General features: G+C 43.5%; 1 protein-coding gene across 3 annotated transcripts in view; it reads left to right on the top strand.

Moving 5' to 3' along the window:
* The window catches only part of slc25a21 (solute carrier family 25 member 21), a 743,687-nt gene that overhangs the window by 707,256 nt on the left and 15,721 nt on the right, over positions 1 to 20,710 (top strand). For all 3 annotated transcript variants that reach the window (XM_068038325.1, XM_068038326.1, XM_068038327.1), the window contains one exon: positions 18,667 to 18,774. In XM_068038325.1, coding sequence (XP_067894426.1) covers positions 18,667 to 18,774 — 108 coding nt within the window. The remainder of the gene's footprint in view (positions 1 to 18,666; positions 18,775 to 20,710) is intronic.

The following is a 20,710-nucleotide window of genomic DNA, read 5'->3' as shown; positions in this document are numbered from 1 at the left end:
TCTCACAGTCCACTGACAGATGTGAACGACCAATTGCTTATGCGTCACGCCTGTTGTCAGAAACTGAACTAAATATTCTACTGGAGAGCGGGAAGTACTAGCCTGCATCTATGTATGTGAACATTGGCCCATGTATTTTTTTAGTAGAAAGTTCACTCACCGCACCAATCACCAAGTGTTGACTACATTGTAAGCTATGTCAGGATCAGGTCATCGATCTTTACACATCAACAGATGGTCAGGTCGTCTTCATCAGTATCTTGCAGGTTCATGCAACCGAATAGCTGATATGCTTAGTCGTAGTGTTAGCGATAGAAATGCATACTTTGACAAATGTACAGGCGCAAGGGAACCACAATTTAAAGTTGGATATTGGATTGGATTCAAATGGCTAAATCACGACCACAAATTTGCTTCATCAGTATCAGGTCCAAAGCACATTAAGTGGCTGCTAGGTACCAATGCTTATCTGTTAGATGTGTTACAAAGGTTTCCATTTTTTCTTAAGACTTGAGAATCTATATTTTAAAAACTGAAAAGGATTTCATGAATGCTGGAATGTTGAAGAAGCTAAACTTTGGGTGTTTTTCTTAAAAGGAAGATCAACAGAAGGTTGACCAGTAAACAAATCTTACTGGAAAGCAGCAGAGGGTTGTGTTTTGACCTGAAGAGCTATTTGCTTATTGACAAGTTAGGATTTATGGCTGTCATAGGAAAGATTTTTGTTTCATTTTGAACTGTTAAAAAAGCCAGTTGGTTTGGTTAAAAAAAAACAGTTGGAGTTTGCTTATTGAACTGTCAGGAGAACAGAAGAAAATCCAGACAGCTGATATCTTTCTCTCTTTGAAGAATCCCTGGTCTTGAAAAGCAAAATCCTGTATCAAGTTGTACTGTTGCCTCCTGTATTTGAAGAAATCCTGAATGTTTGCAGAAACCTTGCATCTTTGAAAGAATTTTGCATCGAATGTGTGAGAACTGAAACCTTTGTTGCTGCACACCTGATGTAAGATCTGTGTGAAGTCTTCTGCGCTGAATCTCTTTGAATGCCTACCCAAAGGGACCATCAACATTGCCTGGAAAGAACTGCTCTAGGAAGATACCTAGTGGCAGCCACCTATTCGCCTTTGGGACACCTTGCCAAAAAAAAGGACTTCCATACATTCTCTTTGGTCTAAGTTTTTTTTTATTCCTTCTATTTCTTTGTAACAGCTGTAAACAAAAATCCCTTTTTTCCTGGTTAACCGGTTGTGTATGTGAGTGTGTATGTGAGGGCTAGGATAAAATAAGGGGCTTTAATATTTCCATTTATGCGTATGTTTTACTTCATTATTGGTTAATACTTGGTTTATAATAAACGGATAATTTAGTTGTTTATTAAAGATACCTGGTTGGTGTGCTTTATTCTGGGGAAAAATAGAGTATCTGATTGACTGTTTCGGTAAGTGGGAAAATTTAAAATATATATTGTGACCTGTGGAGACTGAATTAAGAGTGCACTCCTCCCACCTCGGTCGTAACAAATGACAATATCAAGTGGAATGCAAGATGTTTGATAGCGAACAGACCAGGATATTTTGATGATGGTGGTTATGAGGATACATTTCCTTTTCCTACAAGAAATGTTGATCATCCGCCTCATCAAGTTGATCACATAGGATCACAACCTCAACTTTGTAAATTTGTCGCAGATCGAAGAGTTCTTCCTATCTCAAAGACTGTTTCTGTATTGAAAGAAAACAGACAAATTGAACACTAAGAAATTTCTTAATGTCAATATAGGTCTGTTGTTCAGAAGACGTTAGTTCAAAAATAATGTCATTAGTCTAAAGGAGGAAAAGATGTAGTGTTCAATGGGTTAATTGATCTGTGTTTGATTGTATTAGCCTGTTCACTGATTGATGTTCATTGTGCTTAATTGCTTAAGCCTATGGGTGGAGTTTAAGTGTTTTACAACTGAAACTAGATTCTGGAAAGTTCTGGTAAACACATACTATGATCTGTAGAGACAATGTGCTGAAATCTTGTAAGTGCTGAGGTATTTTAAAATACTCTAAATAAACCAGTTGCTGAATTATAACTAGCGTCATCTCTGCATTGCTCTGAGATAAATCAGATATATAAAATATCCAGCAAACCAACGAATACGTAACAGAGAAGACTCAAGGCATCTCGTCCTCCTTTTGCCTTGCCACTGCTACGTTGACCTCAAGGCCAAGGCATTGGTGTGCAGGCCTGCACATATCTGTGGGATCTGGCTCTCCATGAGGATCGCCAGCCTCTCAATGGAGGAAGCCGTGAGCTCATATGTCTGAGACATGGCAGCACTCATGGTATGGATGGACTCCTCCAATTCTAGTCATGGCTGCGCATGGCCTATGGCAACTCCACCCGATGTTGCTTTACCTCTCTCTGCAACTCCAGCATGCCCTGTGCTGTCGACACCAGAGGCTTGTCATGAGCTTGGGGCTCAGCATAGACCTGTCTGCCCACAGTCCTTGGACTATCGGAGCCCTCGACTGTCTCAGCCTCAGCCAGTTGCTCGAGTGTGTGTGTGGTGCTTTCACCAGCTTGTGACACTGAGTCTAAAGCTAAGTGCAAAGCCAACGAGGTGAAAGTATCTGTGGTTGTGGAAGGTACAGGAGAGTAATGGGACAGTGCATCCACCATGTGCTTGTCCTCAGAGGTTGACTGCTGTCCCCTTTAAATTGAGTCTCCTGCAGTCACTGACCTGCAAGAGAGAACACAAACATGTGCGGGTTAGGCATTGCAGATCTTGTCATGATTTCCATGCATTCTGTGACTCTCCAGAAGTGGCTGGATGTCGATGGAAGACAATTTTCACTCTCTTGCGCATAGACTCCAGTCTCACAATCCACAATTGAACATCTGCCCTCGATCCCCGCTAACTCCAGTGCTTCACTCTCAGCTGCTGAGGGAGGCCGTATGTCAGCTATTCCTCTGCCACTCCTCAAGGTCTCCCTTTTGTTATGGAACCTCTTGTCCTGCAAGTAGAAAGAGGGAGAATGTCATACTTCACAGGAAGAGCTACAGGACAGGTATGCTAGTGGCAGACCCTTGTGCTCTGCAGTGCTTTCCTATATGGCTCATCCCCATGTCAACTCTCAGGGGAGGTAATGGGGATGAGCTGTGAAAGAAAATGGCCTTTGGCTGAGATGCTGCCATGCATCTGGCAGCATGTGTTGATGTCATTGCCTGTGTGGGGCCTCATTCCCCATGTCACGCACCTTCCTGCATAGCCACATGCAATCCCCAAAAAGGAGAATGGTATGTAGCCCTCACCTTGGCAGACCAAACGAGGTAATTGACTCTCTTCCTGCACTGGATCCATGTTTGGGGGTGACCCTACACCTGCTTATCTCCTCTGCAATCTCCATCCAGGCTTTCTTGGTCAGGCAGGTGGACCTCTTCTTGCCTTCGCTGGGGAAGAGGACCTCGTACCTTTCCCTTGCAGCCTAGAGAGAATCTCAAGGGAGACATTGCTAAACCGTGGGGCCACTTGGTGTCTCGCCTGAGCCATACTGCGGCTTCCTTGTCAGATGGGTGGAGGGCCAGGAGTCATTCCAGCACCAGTCTCCGCAGCAAGCAACGAATGACTCAAAGGCTTTAAATATGGCGCAAGAACCTGCATCGGAATCATCCAACACCATATTCGGCTTTTCGAATCCCGCCCCCATCGCGTAATTGGCCCTGCCACGCTCTTCCATTAGAATAATTGTCTGACCGCCATGTGATTGCAGTGGGCCAGCCACACACATGACGAGTGGCGACAGTGCCCACTTCTGGATCCACCGTGAGGCAAACACTAAATCTAGCCCAGTAAGTTGAATGCAAGGGTACAATAAGATAAGAATTGTAACAGAAACTTACCATATTATGCAAATTATATTATGGGCTGAGTTGCAGCGAGCTTCAAAGATGGCGAGGCACACGCACGGGATTTGCTCCACGGAACTGTCACGATATTAAACGGTGGCTCATTTCCATGGCCGGGGTGGACCCCGCCCCCCCCCCCGATGACGTAGAGGGGGCGGATGCTCCGCCCCTAGCAATGGCGACCAGCACCACTGAACTTAAAATAAAATCTTTAATTAAAGTTTCAAGCCCCTCTCCCACCCCTGCAATGACTTAACAATTTATTACTTGCCCTCTGCCGCCAAAAATCTTACCTTGCGATCCTGACTTTCCCTTCCCCAAAGTTTATGAACTATGAACTTTACCCCTTCCCATCACCCCCAGACCAATCAAAATGGTTGCATCCCCACTCCCCTCCCACCCTGAAAACTTACCTCCTCACCCCTCCCCACCAGTGTTCTGCCTCAGATCTCTGGACAGAGATCCGTAGGCATGGGAGTCCCAGCAACCAACCGGAATATGGCAGCAGGATGGCTGATGGGAGCAGTTAGGTCAGTGATACATTAATTTAAATATTTAAATCCTACTCCGCATCGGCAAGCGGCGGTGGTGGTGGGGGGGTCCACCACAAGGCCTCGCCACCACTAGTAATATGGGGCAGGGCCTTCCCAGCGTCGAGGACCATGGCGGGCCTCTCCCAGCGATATTTTGCAGACCACCAACATCATGGGGCCGGTAAAATTCACCACTATGTGTAATAGTAAAGCACCAAAAGCTATGGGTGGCTGTCAGTAAGACATTGCCTGTGGCTCTGATATCTGGCTGACCTGTGCTACAAGCCACAGTGGAACCAACTGGATTGTTTTTCAAAAGAGCTAGCACTGACACAATGGGCCGAATAACCCTCTGCTGTGCTACACTGATTCTATGATTCTAAGAAGATTCAATATTCACTTACAGGGGAACGTAAAGATCTTCCCATGACCTTGCTGCTCTTCTCCTTCTTCGTGGTGGAGGTTTTTTGGCTGTTGAGGGAAGTTTGACAAGTTCCTGCAGAGCATCCTGTACATAGTGCATTGTGCAGCCACCGTGCACCAGTGATGGAGGGGGTTGTGCATGAGCTTAGTGATAGGGGCACCAATCAAGCAGTCTCATTTGTGCTGGATGATTTCAAGCTTCTTGAGTGTTGTTGTTGTTGTACTAATCCAGGCAAGCGATAAGTATTTCATTACACTGCTGACCTGAGCCTTGCAGATGGCGGAGAAACTTTGAGAGGTCAGCAGGTGAGCCACTGCCCTGCTCTTGTAGCCACAACATTCATATGATTGGTCCAATTAAACTTTGGATCAGTGGTGATCCCCAAGATGTACATTGGGTTCCTCAAGCACTTAAATGAACATCTGATGTTTTAAATTATGGCATTCCTGGCTCCTAAGGAACTTCAATGGGCTTATCTTTAAACTCAGTATCATCGCCCTGCTCATTTTATATAAGTGGACTGCATGCTGACTGCATTCCTGGTGTGAAGTGCAAGAAATTAGATAAGGAAACCTTGCTACATAATCAGATTCAACATTGACGCTCTTGCACAATTGGTACAGCAAGAATGATCTCACTGACTGGCAAATTCACCTCTATAAGCCGGAAATTATTATTAATAAAAAATACATTATTGTTGACATTATTAGTGGATGAACTCTTGTCGTGTTTGTATGGCATTCCTCTATCCACTATTTTAATGAAGGTATTAGCCATTTACTTTAGATGGGGTACACCTGTGCCAAAATAACAGCAAGAGGAATGTCATATGAGCACATTTCCAGACTTCAGAATCTTTCCTTGCTAACAAGTATCACGTTTATCTTATTATTTGCCTCCTATATTGGTTTCTAGAGCATGTTTTGAAATGATCTTTTTTTATAGTTCATTGAATTTCTTGAAATACATTTTGCCATATTTTTAATATCTCCAATTTCTATTCAGTAATATTCCTCTTCATGAATAACTTTTGTATTGAAATTAATGTAAAGTAATTCTTCTGACTTCATTATTTGTTTTTTTGAATTATTGTGAATAATCGTCAATTATTTTTAGCCTTTAGAATAATCAATGCTTATTCATTTGCGCCACCCGAATTTCCACAATATATTTTCCAGCCATAAATTGTATGTAAATGTTTCAGCAGCCTCTCAATTCCTGTCTGAATTCTGCCTTCAATTCTGTCTCAACATGTTCTGATTCACATTTAATTTAGCACACAGTATGTGCTTGCATAGTTTCAATTGGAACAATTCCCGCCACTTTAAGATCTTATTACATCTTATCCTTATGTCCAAGAGCACTCACATTCTTGCACAAGCTGATCAAACATTGGCATGAGCTTTGAGAATTCACCTAGAGTTAGGGCGGCACAGTGGCGCAGTGGTTAGCACCGCAGCCTCACAGCTCCAGCGACCCGGGTTCAATTCTGGGTACTGCCTGTGTGGAGTTTGCAAATTCTCCCTGTGTCTGCATGGGTTTCCTCCGGGTGCTCCGGTTTCCTCCCACAAGCCAAAAGACTTGCAGGTTGGTAGGTAAATTGGCCATTATAAATTGCCCCTAGTATAGGTAGGTGGTAGGGAAATATAGGGACAGGTTGGGATGTGGTAGGAATTTGGGATTAGTGTAGGATTAGTATAAAACGGGTGGTTGATGGTCGGCACAGACTCGATGGGCCGAAGGGCCTGTTTCAGTGCTGTATCTCTAAACTAAACTAAGATCACCTCAAAGATTTGGCACTTAATACAGTACAGCAATAAATGGAGTCCTTCCCAACTATTTGCAGTTCAATGTGGCATAAATAAGCTTAAGCTCCAAACTTCATTGCTCTTTGCTCAGGAAAAAAAAAACGCTAAAACGCACCAGGTCTGAAATTATGAACCTGAGTGGACCAACTTTTCACTTGTGGGATCCAAAAAGTACAATAGGCCCTGGTTGCAGAAATATCGGGCTGGATTTTCCTTCTGGGATTGGGAAACCGACATCGGGGGAATTTCCTGGTCCCGATCCCGCATTGCGTCAGACGTAGACCCCCAACGTGATTTTTCTGTGCCAAGCCAATTAATGGCCAGAGGGTGCACTTGCTATCCAATTGATAATGGCGGGCTCCTGAGGTAGGAGAGCCACGGCTGTGGCCATCGCATTTTGGGAGCTGCAAGGGGTTTTAAAAAGCCCACTGGAGTGCTGACACCCTGCTGGGAGGCCGCCTCCTCTAACTGGCCATGTTTTGGCCACCGCAGGGGGCCCACCTGCTGACTGAAAAAATTCTTTAATAGGCCCCTTAATTACCTTTATTGGCTACCCACCACTTGTCGGCTTTATAAAACCTCTCACTTGACCTTTTCGAAAATGGCTCTTTAGCAGAACTATGCCAGCAAATCGGCATGCTGGCTAGCAATGCGAATTTCTGGGCCGGGCCGCTGCCAGGCCCTGCCCCATCAAGCTTTGAAAATCTGGCCCATAATATGGCACAGTGGTTATTTTACTGAACTAGCAATCCCCCAAAGACCTGGACTAATTATCCAGAGACATGAGTTCAAAATCCAGCATAGCAGCTGGGGTATTTAAATCCAATAACTTAAACAAATCTAGAATAAAAAGCTAGTATAAGTATTGGTGACCATGAAACGACCAGATTGTTGCAAAAACCCATCTGGTTCGCTAATGTCCTTTAGGGAAGAAAATCTGCTGTCCTTACCTGGTGACTCCAGACCCACAGCAATGTGATTGACTCTTAACTGTCCTTTGAAATGGCTGAGCATGCATTCAAGAAGGCGATTCACCACCACCTTCTCAAAGGTGAAGTTAACTTGTGTTTAAATAAGAGACAAAAAAAAACTAATATTGTAAAGAATAACTTTTAGATTCAAGAAAAGCATAGTGGCAAAAGAAGAAATAAAAATGGAGAAAAAGTACTATTTTGTTTATAGATTACCACAACATACATCACTCATAGTTGTAATTTTGGCAAACCTAGTCAGACCTATTCTTTCAATTGAAGCAATATAGTTATCAGAAAATAATTACTTGTATTTTAAAAAATACAGGAGGAAACTGGACAATCCATCAATTATAGTGAGGTGAAGTATACCAACTTGGATAATTGCCACTGCCCTGTAACAAAAGTCTGTCTTGCAAAAAACGTTTTATATTTTTCTTCACTTTTAAAGCGTACAATGTGGGAGCATTCATTAATTAAAGTTACTAAACTTTTCAACTAATCTTTGTCATTTATTTTTAAAAATCAGATTCACAATCCTTCCAAAAGGCATTTGATAAAATGCCACATAACAAGCTTGTCAGCAGAGTTAGAACGAATGGAATAAAAGGGAGAGTGGCAGCATGGATACGGATTTGGCTGAGTGACAGGAAACAGAGTAGTTGTGAATGGTTGTTTTTCAGACTAGAGGAAGATCTATAGTGGGTATCCCAAGGGGTTGGTGTTGGGACCACTTTTCTTGATATATATAAATGACCTAGACTTAGGTGTACAGGGCACAATTTCCAAATTTGTGGATGACACAAAACTTGGGAGAACTCTAAGGAGGATAGTGATGAATTTCAGGAGGACATAGACAGGCTCGTGGGATGGGCACACAATTGTCAGATGAAATTTAATGCATAAAAGTGTGAAGTGATTAATTTTGGTAAGAAGAATGAGGTGAGGCAATATAAATTAAAGGATACAATTCTAAATTGGGTGCAGGAGCAGGGGACCTGTGGGTAAATGTGCACAAATCATTGAAGGTTGCAGACCAGGTTAAGAAAGCAGTCAATAAACCATATGGGATCCTGGGTTTTATAAATAAGGGCATAGAGTACAAAAACAAGGAAATTATGATAAACCTGTATAAAACACTGTTTCAGCCTCAGTATTGTGTCCAGTTCTGGGCACTACACTTTAGGAAGGATATTAAGGTATAGAGAGGGTGCTGAAAAGATTCACGAGAGTGGTTCCAGGAGTGAGGAACCTCAGTTAGGTTGATGAAGGTGGAGTCTATTCTCCTTGGAGAAGAGAAGATTAAGAGGAGATTTGATAGAGGTGTTCAAAATCATGAGGCATCTGGATAGAGTATATAGGGAGATACTGTTCCCATTGGCTGAAGGATCCAGAGCCAGAGGACACCAATTTAAGGTGATTGGCAAAAGAAGCAACAACAACATGAGGGAAAACAGTTTTACGCAGTGAGTGGTTCGGATCTGGAATGCACTGCCTGAGAGTGTGGTGGAGGCAGATTCAATCGAGGCCTCCAAAAGAGAACTGGATAATTATCAGAAGAGAAAATATTTGCAGGGCTACAGGGTAATGGCAGGGGAAGTGGGATTAGGTGACTTGCTTTTGCAGAGAGCTGGCACAGACACAACAGGTCGAATGGCCTCTTTCACATTGTATGCTGAAACCATTCTATGATTCTATCCCACCTCTGCTATTGCTTCTGTCCTGTTATCTATCTGACCTTTGATCTTGAGAAAATGTGACAACTGTACTTGATAATCTGAAGTTTATTTCTCTGTTGGTGCACAGCTTAATGTGTTTGAGTGAAGAATCTTTGTGCTAATTTTAGTGCAATCATTAGCCTGTTGTTTCCCAGAGCCACGTGCGGTGGGGGTGGGGTTTGGGGGTGGTGGTAAGTGCCAAGATGTGCCTACCTTGGACTTCTGTTTCTCACCCAACCAAGTTCGCAGAAAGAAAAAAGATTCTGTGTAAATAGTGTCTTTTACAACTTCAGGACATCTCGTAGTGCTTCACAGGTAGTTTTTGAAGCAAATTCAGACAAAGCAAAGCCCCACAAGCAGTAGTGGCCTGAATGACCAAATTCTATGTGTAGTGGTGTTTGAGAGATAAATTCCGACTCAGGGAGGAGAGTGCTACCTCTGTGCTGGGCTTACACATGTTGATGAAAACAGTCCTCCTCACCATTATTGCATCAACAAGTTTAACTTACTGATTGGAGAACGGATATGTGAAGCATATATCTTTTGTGGGAGGGTGGGGAGGTGAGAAATTGAGATAGTTTGTGCAAGTTTCTTTTGGTGCTACAAGTGCTGTTAGAGCTCCAAAATGGCATCCACAGCACACATACATGCACTTTTGGGTTGAATCGCGCCAGACGCAATTTTGGTGAGAGCATTAGCACGCACAGTGAACCGCCAATGGAAGTATGTAGGGCAGGCAAATCATGATGTCAATCAGCCTGTAACATTGAATTGACGCCAGTGGTGCCATTCTGGAGCTCAATGCTCCAGCTAACTCTCTCTCTTAACCTTGCACAGCTGAACAACGTTCAGCAGCAGGAAGGATCCCCACCAACATTTTAAAGGGATCATTAACCACTTAAAGGTTAGTTGCTGATTGATTTATTTTGGCTGTTGCTATGATTTTACAGCTGTTTGGTGCTTTCTATAGTTGTTTAAAGTTACTAAAGTCTACAGGTGTCGTGGCTACTGAAGGAATTTTTGCTAACTTCAAGGCTTCTGCACAAACCAGTTGCTCCCAGATTTGGGTGCACCAGCATGCATTCATCTTAGAATACAGCATGACTTGGAGAAGGACCAGAGGGCATGCAGAATAGGTCAAGTTGCTGGAACAGCAAAGAGGAGGAGGGGGAGAAAGGCTCTTATTAGGAAACCTGGGTGTTCAGGGAGCAATTTTCCAACGTGAACCTCAGTGAGGAACAATGTGTAAGATGTCTGCCATGGTGTCAGCAATGGGCTGCTCAATAATGGCCAGCCTCGTCTCCTCCATGGGGGGTTAGGACATGCAGGCATGCCTGTGCCCTGACAGTTAATACTTGCTGCCACGGGTTGTGCACCACCTAGTCCAGAAAAAGAGAGGGAAGTGTGTCAGTGAGTGTTGTGCAATCTCTTTGGCTGATGTGGCTGTCTTGGTTAGTTAGCTGGCAGTGTGTGCAAACTGTGAGATGTGGGTGTGAGACTTGCAACAGTGCTAAATGTATGAAGGTGAGGTGAAACATATGAATGTTAGTTATAAGTCCTGATTGCTAGAGATTGTTGGTAGGTGAGTGCTGTGGGTGTTATGATTTGAGCAGTGGCTGAAGCTAGAGGTACAGATGGTAGGCTATGGCGCTTGAAGATGCATTCACAGACCTTGACCGCTCTTGTGAGGCCATTGAACTTCTTGAGCATTGCAACCTGGTCCTCAGAGTTTGAGCAGCATCAGCCTCCACAGCTATCAGCTCCCACCACCTTCTGAACATGTCTGGAGGGCCTCCTGGTCCCCTGTTGATATGAGACATCTCTCGTCCTTTCCACCTCCTCCACCAAGCCCTCCAGTACAGTATCCAAAAACCATAACACCTGTGCTATCCCTTGTCGTGCCATTCTTCAATGTTTTCCAGGTCAGAGTCACTTCCTGCATGACTGCCAGCATTTGCTCCAGCCACAATGCACCTCTCTTTTAAGAGGTGCAGGCTAGCTTTAAGCAGTGCTAGCCACTCATGATATTGGCACTCGGCGATGCATCCAAACAATCAAAATTGCAGTTAGTGCTGGCTGGATACTGAGATCATTGAAATGAGCAGGCAGCATGAATCGACATGGTATTGCGCATCACAGTATTCATGTTTGTTTATGGAGGCTATCAAATTTAGGGCCCCCCCCCCCCCCACTCTCACTGCCCCCTGGAAATCCTGATAATGTGAGATGGTTCATTCAGCTCCTCAAAAGATCTGTTTCAAATATCCTAGGAGTGCGCAATTTTTATTTTTTTAAACAAAGTTTAAGTGCACAAGGTTAACGGGAGAGATCAGAAAGTCAGAAAGTGCTCCCATTGGCCCCCTTTAGAAGATGGGGTCAGATGTAAAGCATTTTAAAATAAGGAAAGCAGGTTATCGTCAGGACTCCAGGCTATGATCCTGACCTGGACCCCAGCTCTTACCAGGCCCCTGCCAGGCTGCCTGAAGGGAACCAGGTGAGAGCCTGGGTCCAGGTCAACTTGGAGAGCTCCTGATGGGAATCCCAGGCTAATTTTCAGCCCTCTTGGAACATATCTTTTGATTTTGTGATAGGGAAGTGCTGGAAGGGCCGTGGATTTTCACAGCTTCGTTTTAAAAATCAGCATTAAAGTAACACATTCAAAACTAAATCCCTGGAGTTGTATCCTAATGTTACAATATTGTTAGGACATATTTAAATTAAAAATATAATCCAGAATGGTGTGGATTAATGTCTGCATTTTTGTAATATATCATTGATTGCATGATCCATGAACATCTGGGTTCTTGAAAGTGAGTAATCACTGGTTCTTTTGTCAGAGCTATGTTTCCTTTTTGTTTATTTCTTAAAACTAATTACTCCAGACAGTAAGTCATAAAACAAATATCTAAGGGTGAAAAATGCACTAATAGCTATTTTTAAGCATAAGAACATTTTTAGCATTTATTTACTGTGTGTCCATACAGCACATATCTATCAAACCCCTCAGGTTAGAGATGAACTTATCAATATTCCTTCACTTTAAAAAATAATCACTTTGAAACCATCTGCAGGCATTATGATATCGTTGCAGGACTATGTCCACATTTAGATTAAGAAAACTATAATTAAATGAGGTTAAGGTATTCTGGAGGTGAAATTGGTCTTGGTAGTTTTTTGGGTGCTATGTGGCCATTTAAGGTTCCAAAATGGCTTCCATGGTGCATGCACACACTTCAGACATGAAGTGTACCAGATGCCACATGGGTAAAGGGGTTAGTGTGCACACCTAACGAAGTATGCAGAGTAGGCAGATCATGGCATTACGCAGCGTACAATACTGATTTGACGCCAGCCCTACCATTTTGGAGCTCAATGCTTCAACCTATGCTTTCTTTTAACCTCATACAGCTGAACATGCATTCAACATGCATGAAGGAGTCCTGCCAGTGCTATTTAAAGGGATCCTCAACCACTTACAGATTAGTTGCTAGATTATTTCTTCTGGTTATTGCTGCAGTTCTACATATTTTGGATGTATTTCCAGACCTGTTAAAAGTTTCAATAGTCTGCAGAAGTGGTGTGGCAGGTGCTGAAGTCCTTTTTTCAGCAACTTGAAGGCTTGTGCACAAACCAGTTGCTTACAGACATGGGTGGCCTACTAGGCCTTCCTCTTGGAATGGAGCATGACTGGAAGAATGAGCAGAAACCACACAAAGTAAGACTAATTGCTCAAAGAGGAAGGAGGAAGAGGGGGTGAAGGGCTCTCAGCAGGTAGCCATACCTGCCCAGGGTGTTGAGCGAGCAATTCTCCTACCTGGGCTTCAGTGTCGACCATTAGTTGAGACGTCTGCAGTTTAATAAGGAGGTTGCCACAGAAATCTGCCAGCTGCTGCAACCTCGGAGCAGGGCAAGAACCACATTGTCGTTGACTGTGGCTATGAACCTTTATGCTTCCTTTTGGCTACTACTGGAGATATTAGCAACATCTGCCAGTTTTCAGTGTACTGCTGCATAAGTAAAGTCACTGAGGCTCACTATGTAAAGAGATATAACTTAATTTCATTCCCTCTTACCAGGGAGAAGCAGACAGAGCACGGGGGTTTGCAAGGATTGCAGATTTCCCCATGCTGCAAGGTGCCATTGACTTCACGCACATCGCCTTCTGTACGCCTCATGTCAACTCTGCCATTTATCTGCATCAAAAGAGGGTCCACTATGCCCAGTATCCTGTTAACAGTCACAATGCATGCAGTCATTGTGCGGCAGTCCACTGTGTCTGTTATATTTCAACCACCATGGCACACCAAAGTGTGGTTACTGGGCAACAACCACGGACAACATGGCTCATGACTCCAGTTTGCAACACAGGTACAGGTGCACAGCATGCATACAACAAGAGCCATGCTGCCACAAGAAATCTGATGGAGCAGACCACTAGCCCACGAAAGCAACGATTCTGCTGCCTAAACCACTCTGGAAGAGCCCTGCAATTCTCAGCTGAGCGGGTCTCAAAATTTGTTGTGGTATGCTGCATGGTGACACCTTGAGGGAACAGCCTCACCTATCAGGAGAGTAGCTGAGGAGCAAGAACATGAGGAGGAAGAGGAGAAGACAGAAGAGGAGATGGCAAAAGAGGAAGGGAGCTGCAACATAGACAGCCAGTTTCTATCTGAGTTGTAAAGAACAACTAATTCAACAGCCATATCACTAGCCTCAACCCAAATTCCCCATTCACCCACAGTCCCACACTCCTTACTGTCCCTCTGTCACTGACCATCACATTGTCCTCTTGGGCACAATGCAAAAATAAAAGCTACCACAAAATACACATTCCAATCCAAATTTATAAATTAAATCATGCCATATTGCAGACAAAAATAAACCAATCACCCTTGGGTATTCCCTTGGTGTCTGTCTTCCATTGCCTTTGCCAGTCCTAGTACTCCTACCCAGTGCTAACTCAGTGGCTACAGCATGCCTGGTGGAATGCTGGTGACTTTCAATGGAGGAGACTGCAGATGGCCTTGGAGGATGCTCTTGAGCAGCTCTGGGCCTTGAGGGCCCAGCTGTGCTCCACTTTGCCATCGGTGGCAGCAGTCTGTGCTCGCTGTCTGACAGGCAATGGCAAGGGCACTGTGAAGTGACAGTTGTGGGATGCTGCCTTTTGGACAGAGGACGGCAGGTTAGTGCTACATGCAGCCAACTGCCACGACCCCAGGGCAATGCATCAGCAATCTTAGTAATCTGCTATGACATCCTGGAAGTCCCTTTGAACACTGATATCCAGAGTCATGATGGCAGCAGTCTGAGTTTGCGCTGCAGCACCTCGACGTTTTGTGGCTGCTGCTTGTGCTGCAATGGAAGCTGAGATATTGCCCATTAGGGACTGCATCTTAGTTGATTCCACAAATGTGTTGATAGAGTTGGACACCAGCTCCTTACTGGAAAGGATGGGCTCCAAGCTCTCTGCAAAGCCCTGTGCCAAGTTGGTGCTAGGTTCCTCCATGCTCTTTGACATGGCAGGCTTTCTCGCAGGCTTCTCAATGCACCGAACATTTTGGTGAGCATACCCATCAGCCTTTTCCTGTAGCCCTTCATCTGAGTCCTCTGCAGCAAAACTTGTGTGTAACCTGACTTTGCAGAGAGCTGGCACCTATGCTATCCTTTCCCTCTTCCCGAACCCCTGCGCACTTTTGCCCAATGTCTTACCACGTGCAGATCCCACATATCTGAAATTATAGAATCATAGAATAGTTACAACACAGAAACTATTGTTGTAGTTTCTACTAGTTGTAGTGTCGTGCCCACCATTTTGGATGTTTAGCTGCTATTCTTGCACTTGAAAAACAGGAGCAGAACTGTTAAATTGCTAAGTCAAGAACTTTAGATATTATCCATGCAAAATTGGTAAGTGCCTTGAAGAGAAACACACAGAATCATAAAATAGTTACAGCACAAAAGCAGGCCATTTGGCCCATCGTGTCTGTGTCAGCTCTCAGCAAGAGCAACTCACCTAGTCTCAGCAAGAGCAACTCACCCTGCTGCCTTTTCCCCATAACTCTGCAAATGTTTTCTCTTCAGATAATTATCCAGTTCATTTTTGAAGGCCTCAATTAAATCTGCCTCCACCAAATTCTCAGGCAGTGCATTTCAGTTCCTAACCACTCGCTGCATAAAAAAGCTTTTCCTCATTTCGTTGTTGCTTCTTTTGCCAATCACCTTAAATCGGTCTCCTCTGGTTCTGGATCCTTCTGCCAATGGGAACAGTTTCTCCCTATCTGCTTTGCCCAGACCCCTCTTGATTTAAAACATCTTGATCAAATCTCCTCTTCGTCTTCTCTTCTCCAAGGAGACCAGACCCAGCTTCACCAACCTACCCATGCAACTGAAGTTCCTCATCCCTGGAACAATTCTCGTGAATCTTTTTTGCACCCTCTCTGATGCCTTAACATCCTTCCGACAGTGTGGTGCTCAGAACTGGACACAATACTCCAGTTGAAGTTGAACCAGTGTTTTATACAGGTTTATCATAATTTTCTTGTTTTTGTACTCTATGCCCCTATTTATATAGCCCAGGATTCCATATCCTTTATTAACTGCTTTCTCATCCTGGCCTGCAACCTTCAATGATTCATTCACATGTACCAGGTTCCTCTGCCCCTGCACTCCCTTTAGAATTGTACCCTTTAATTTATATTGCCTCTCCTCATTCTTCGTACCAAAATGAATCACTTCACATTTTTCTGCATTAAATTTCGCCTGCACTTGTGTGCCCATTCCACCAGCCTGTCTATGTCCTCTTAAAGTTTATCACTATCTTCCTCAAAGTTCACGATACTTCCATGTTTTGTGTTATCTGCAAATGTTTAAATTGTGATCTCTGCATCCAAGTCGACATCATTAATATATATCCAGAAAGGCAGAGGTCCCAGCACTGATCACCAACCACTATGCCCCTTCCTCCAGTCCGACAAACAACTGTTCACAACTACTCTCTCCTGTCACTCAGCCAATTTTGTATCCATGCTGCTACTGTCCCGTTTATTCCATGGGCTCTAACTTTTCTAACAATCCTGTTATGTGGCACTTTATCATGCCTTGTGGAAGTCCATGTACACCACCTCACCTGCATTACCCTCATCAACCCTCTCTGTTACCTCATCAAAAAACTCAAGCAAGTTAGTTAAACGTGATTTGCCCTTAACAAATCCGTGCGGGCTTTCCTTAATTGATCCACATTTTCCAAGTGACTATTAATTTTGTCCTGAATTATCGTTTGTAAAAGCCTTCTCACCACTGAGATTAAACTGAGTAGCCTGTAGTTGCTGGGCTTGTCCTTACACTCTTTTTTTGTACAAGGGTGTAACATTTGCAATTCTCCAGTTCTCTGCCACCACACTTGTATCTAAGGAGGATTGGAAGATTATGGCCAATGCCTCCACAATTTCCACCCCTACTTCTTTAATTATCCTTGAATGCATCTCATCCGGTCCTGGTGACTTATCAACTTCAAGTACAGCCAACCTTTCTAATACCTCCTCTTTATCAATTTTCAGCCCATCCGGTGTTTCAACTACCTCCTCTTTCACCATGATTCTGGCAGCATCTTCTTCCTTAGTCAAGGCAGATGCAAAGTACTCATTTAGTACCTCAGCATGCCCTCTGCCTCCATGAGTAAATCCCCTTTTAGGTCCCTAATTGGCCCCACTCCTTCTTTTACCACCCTTTTACTATTTATGTGCCTAAAGAAGACTTTTACATGCCATTTTATGTTAGGCTTGAGTCTCTTCTCATACTCTCTCTTTGCTTCTCTTATTTGTTTTTTCACTTCCCCTCTGTACCTTCTATATTCAGCCTGGTTCTCAATTGTATTGTGATATTGATTGAGGGATAAATATTGGCCAGGACACCGCGGATAGTTCCCTGTTCTTCTTCGAAATAGGGCCATGGGATCTTTTACATTAACAGCTACAGTTGCTATGATGACAAGAAAGGTGAATCTATAGTTTTTTTTCCAACTTTGAGTTGTCTATTATGGCCCTATTGGGAAAAGAAATCTCTAGACAGATGTGAAATAACATGTGCAAAATTCTATGGTGAAATTTACATCATCTTGTGCTGAGTGAGGGTGTAAATAAGAGTGACAATGAGAAAAAAAACTTACATTTATGTGACCACCAGATGTTTCAAAGCACTTTACAGCCAATGAAGTACTTTTGAAGTGGAGTCACTGTTGTAGGAATGTAGGAAGCACAGCAGCCAATTTGCGCATGGCAAGCTCCCACAAACAGCAATGTGATAATGACCTGATAATCTGTTTTTGTAATGTTGTTTGAGGAATAAATATTGGCCAGGACACCGGGGATACATCCCCTGTTCTTCTTGAAAAGCAGGCCATGGGATCTTTTACATTCACTTGAGCAGGCAGATGGGCCCTCGGTTCAATCCAAAAAACAGGACCTCCCATAGTGCAGTACTTCCTCAGCAGAAGTGCTAGTGTTGATTTTTGTGTACAAGCCCTGGAGTGAGACTTGAACCCAGGGCCTTATAACTCAGAGGCAACAGTGCCACCAACTGAGCCATGGCTGACACTGGTGATAGGACTAATAAAAAGAGGATGCTTGCTGTCCAGTGACACCACAACTACAAAAAGGACATGCATGCTTTCAAGAGGAGGCCCAGAAGAACAACAAGAATGATCCCAGCTGTAAAGAGAAGGGACTACGCAAAAGTTTGGAGATGGTGGACTTGTACAGTCTTCAGGAACTTTATTGAACTATATGCAATATTAAGTATGTTTTATTATAAAATGGAAATAACTTGCATTGATAGAACATTTTTCATGACCTCAGGGCATCCCAAAGTGCTTTATAGCCAATGAAGTATTTTTGAAATATAGGAAACATGCACAACAAGGTCCCACAAACAGCAATTAAACAAGTGAGCAAATCATCTGTTTTAGGGGTGTTGGTTGAGGGAGAAATGTTGGCCAGGACACTGGCAGAGCATCCCTGCTCTTCAGATTGTGCCATGAGACCTTTTATGTCTACCTGAGAGGGTAAATCAGAGATGGTTTAATGTCTCATCCAAAGGCCAGCACATTCAACAGTGCAGTTCCACCTCAGTACAGCACTAAAGTGTGTCAGCCTGGATTACACACTCACATCTTTGAAGTGTGATTTGAACCCATGACCACCTGACAGAGGTAAGAGTCCTACCACTGAGCCAAAGCTAGCACATTTTAAAGAGGAGTCTTTCTCAACTTCAAAAAATATTGCATTGTATTTCTTACCAATGTATTTATTGACAACTCTTTAGATTTTTACAGTTGCTGGACTGGGATCTGGACTCACAGAAGCAGTTGTTGTCAACCCTTTTGAAGTGGTCAAGGTTAGCTTACAAGCTCAAAGGAATTCCTTCTCGCAGGTCGGTGTAATCTAGCTTTTTTATGTTTTATAATAGTGTCATCCATTTTATTACCATACTTTACAGCACTGCATGTGACATATAAAGTTCTACAATAAAAGCATTTTAGCAGTACTACCTTGCCATGTGATTGTGACATAAGCCAGTTCTGTACAAGTTGGAATCATAGAATGGTAACAGCATTGAAGGAGGCCATTGGGCCTGTCATGTCCATGTCACCGCTCTGTCAGAGCTACTCAGCTAGTTCCACTACCCTGCCTTTTTCCCATAGCCCTGCAAATTTTTCTTAACGAATAATTATCCAATTTCCTTTTGAAAGCCATGATTGAATCTGCCTCCACCACATTCTCAGGCAGTGTATTCCAGATCTAAAAGCTCGCTGCGTGAAAACATTTTTCCTCTTGTCCCCTCTGGTTCTTTTGGCAATCACCTTAAATCAGTGTCCTCTGGTTCTCAATCCTTACATCAATGGGAATGGTTTTAATCTATCTACCCTATCCAGACTCTTCATGATTTTGAAAACCTTTATCAAATCGCCTCTCAACTTTCTCTTATTTAAAGAGAACAATCCCACCTTCACCAATGTATCCTTGTAAATGAAGTCTCTCATTGCTAACCTGAATTTGTAATACTATGATTGCTGTCCCCTAAATGTTCCCCTACTCGAGAAGCTCGACACCATCCAGGATAAAGCAGCCCGCTTGATTGGCACCCTATCCACAAACATTCACTCCCTCCACCACCGACGCACAGTGGCAGCAGTGTATACCATCTACAAGATGCACTGCAGCAACGCACCAAGGCTCCTTAGACAGTACCTTCCAACACCGTGACCTCCACCAACTAGAAGGACAAGGGCAGCAAATGCATGGGAGCACCACCACCTGCAAGTTCCCCTCCAACTCACACACCATCCTGACTTGGAACTATATTGCCATTCCTTCACTGTCGCTGGGTCAAAATCCTGGAACTCCCTTCCGAACAGCACTGTGGGTGTACCTACCCACATGGACTGCAGCAGTTCAAGAAGGCAGCTCACCACCACCTTCTCAAGGGCAATTAGGAATGGGCAATAGATGCTGGCCAAGCCAGCGATGCCCACATCCCATGAATGAATAAAAAAAACTTGATCCACTTGTTCCGCTTCATTCCCTAGAAACATCCAGCAATGCCTCCTTCCTTGTTAGACTGGAGATATACTGATGTAAAAAAATTTTCCTGAATGTACTTTAGAAACTCTTCTTCCTCTGCCCTTTACACTATTACTATTCCAGTCCATATTAGGATAATTATAGTCCCCCATTGTACCTCTTCGTAATTTCCTTGCAAATTTCTTCATCTGATTCTTTCCCACCAGTTGGAGGCCTATAGCATACACCCAGTACTGTAATGGTCTCTCAATTATTTCTTAGCTCTAACCAAATGGATTCTACCCTTGACCCTTCTTGGACATCCTCTCTCTCCAGCACTGTAATGTTATCCTGAATCAATACTGCCATCCTCCTCTTCTTTTTCCCTTCCCTATCTTTCCTGAACATCTTGTATCCAGGAATATTTGTTACCCAGTCCTGCCCTTCTTTGAGTTAGGTCTCCATTATTGTCACAACATCATACTCCCAAATGGCTACCTGCACCTGCAGCTCATCAACCTTATTTACCATACTGCATGCATTCACATACATGCACTGTAAACCTAATTTAAACCTTATTTCATTCCCTCATACTCTGACCCCACCTAATACCTTACTATTTCTTACTCTAGTGCTATCTGTCTCTCCCAATTCTTTGTGCATCTTGTTTTTCCTCTCTGATGTTGTCTGCTGGTTCCCATCTCCCTGCCAAGTTATATAAAATGTAGTAGATATAACCAAATTAAATTTACCTCCCCTCTCACAGACTAAGTTGAGAAATATTGGTCAACTAATTAGCAGAGCAA

Source organism: Heterodontus francisci, chromosome 9, assembly GCF_036365525.1.
Source record: "Heterodontus francisci isolate sHetFra1 chromosome 9, sHetFra1.hap1, whole genome shotgun sequence".
NCBI classification, from domain to species: Eukaryota; Metazoa; Chordata; class Chondrichthyes; order Heterodontiformes; family Heterodontidae; genus Heterodontus; species Heterodontus francisci.
The sequence above is the reverse complement of the archived record's forward strand: the minus strand, read 5'-3'. Positions and strand labels throughout refer to the sequence as shown.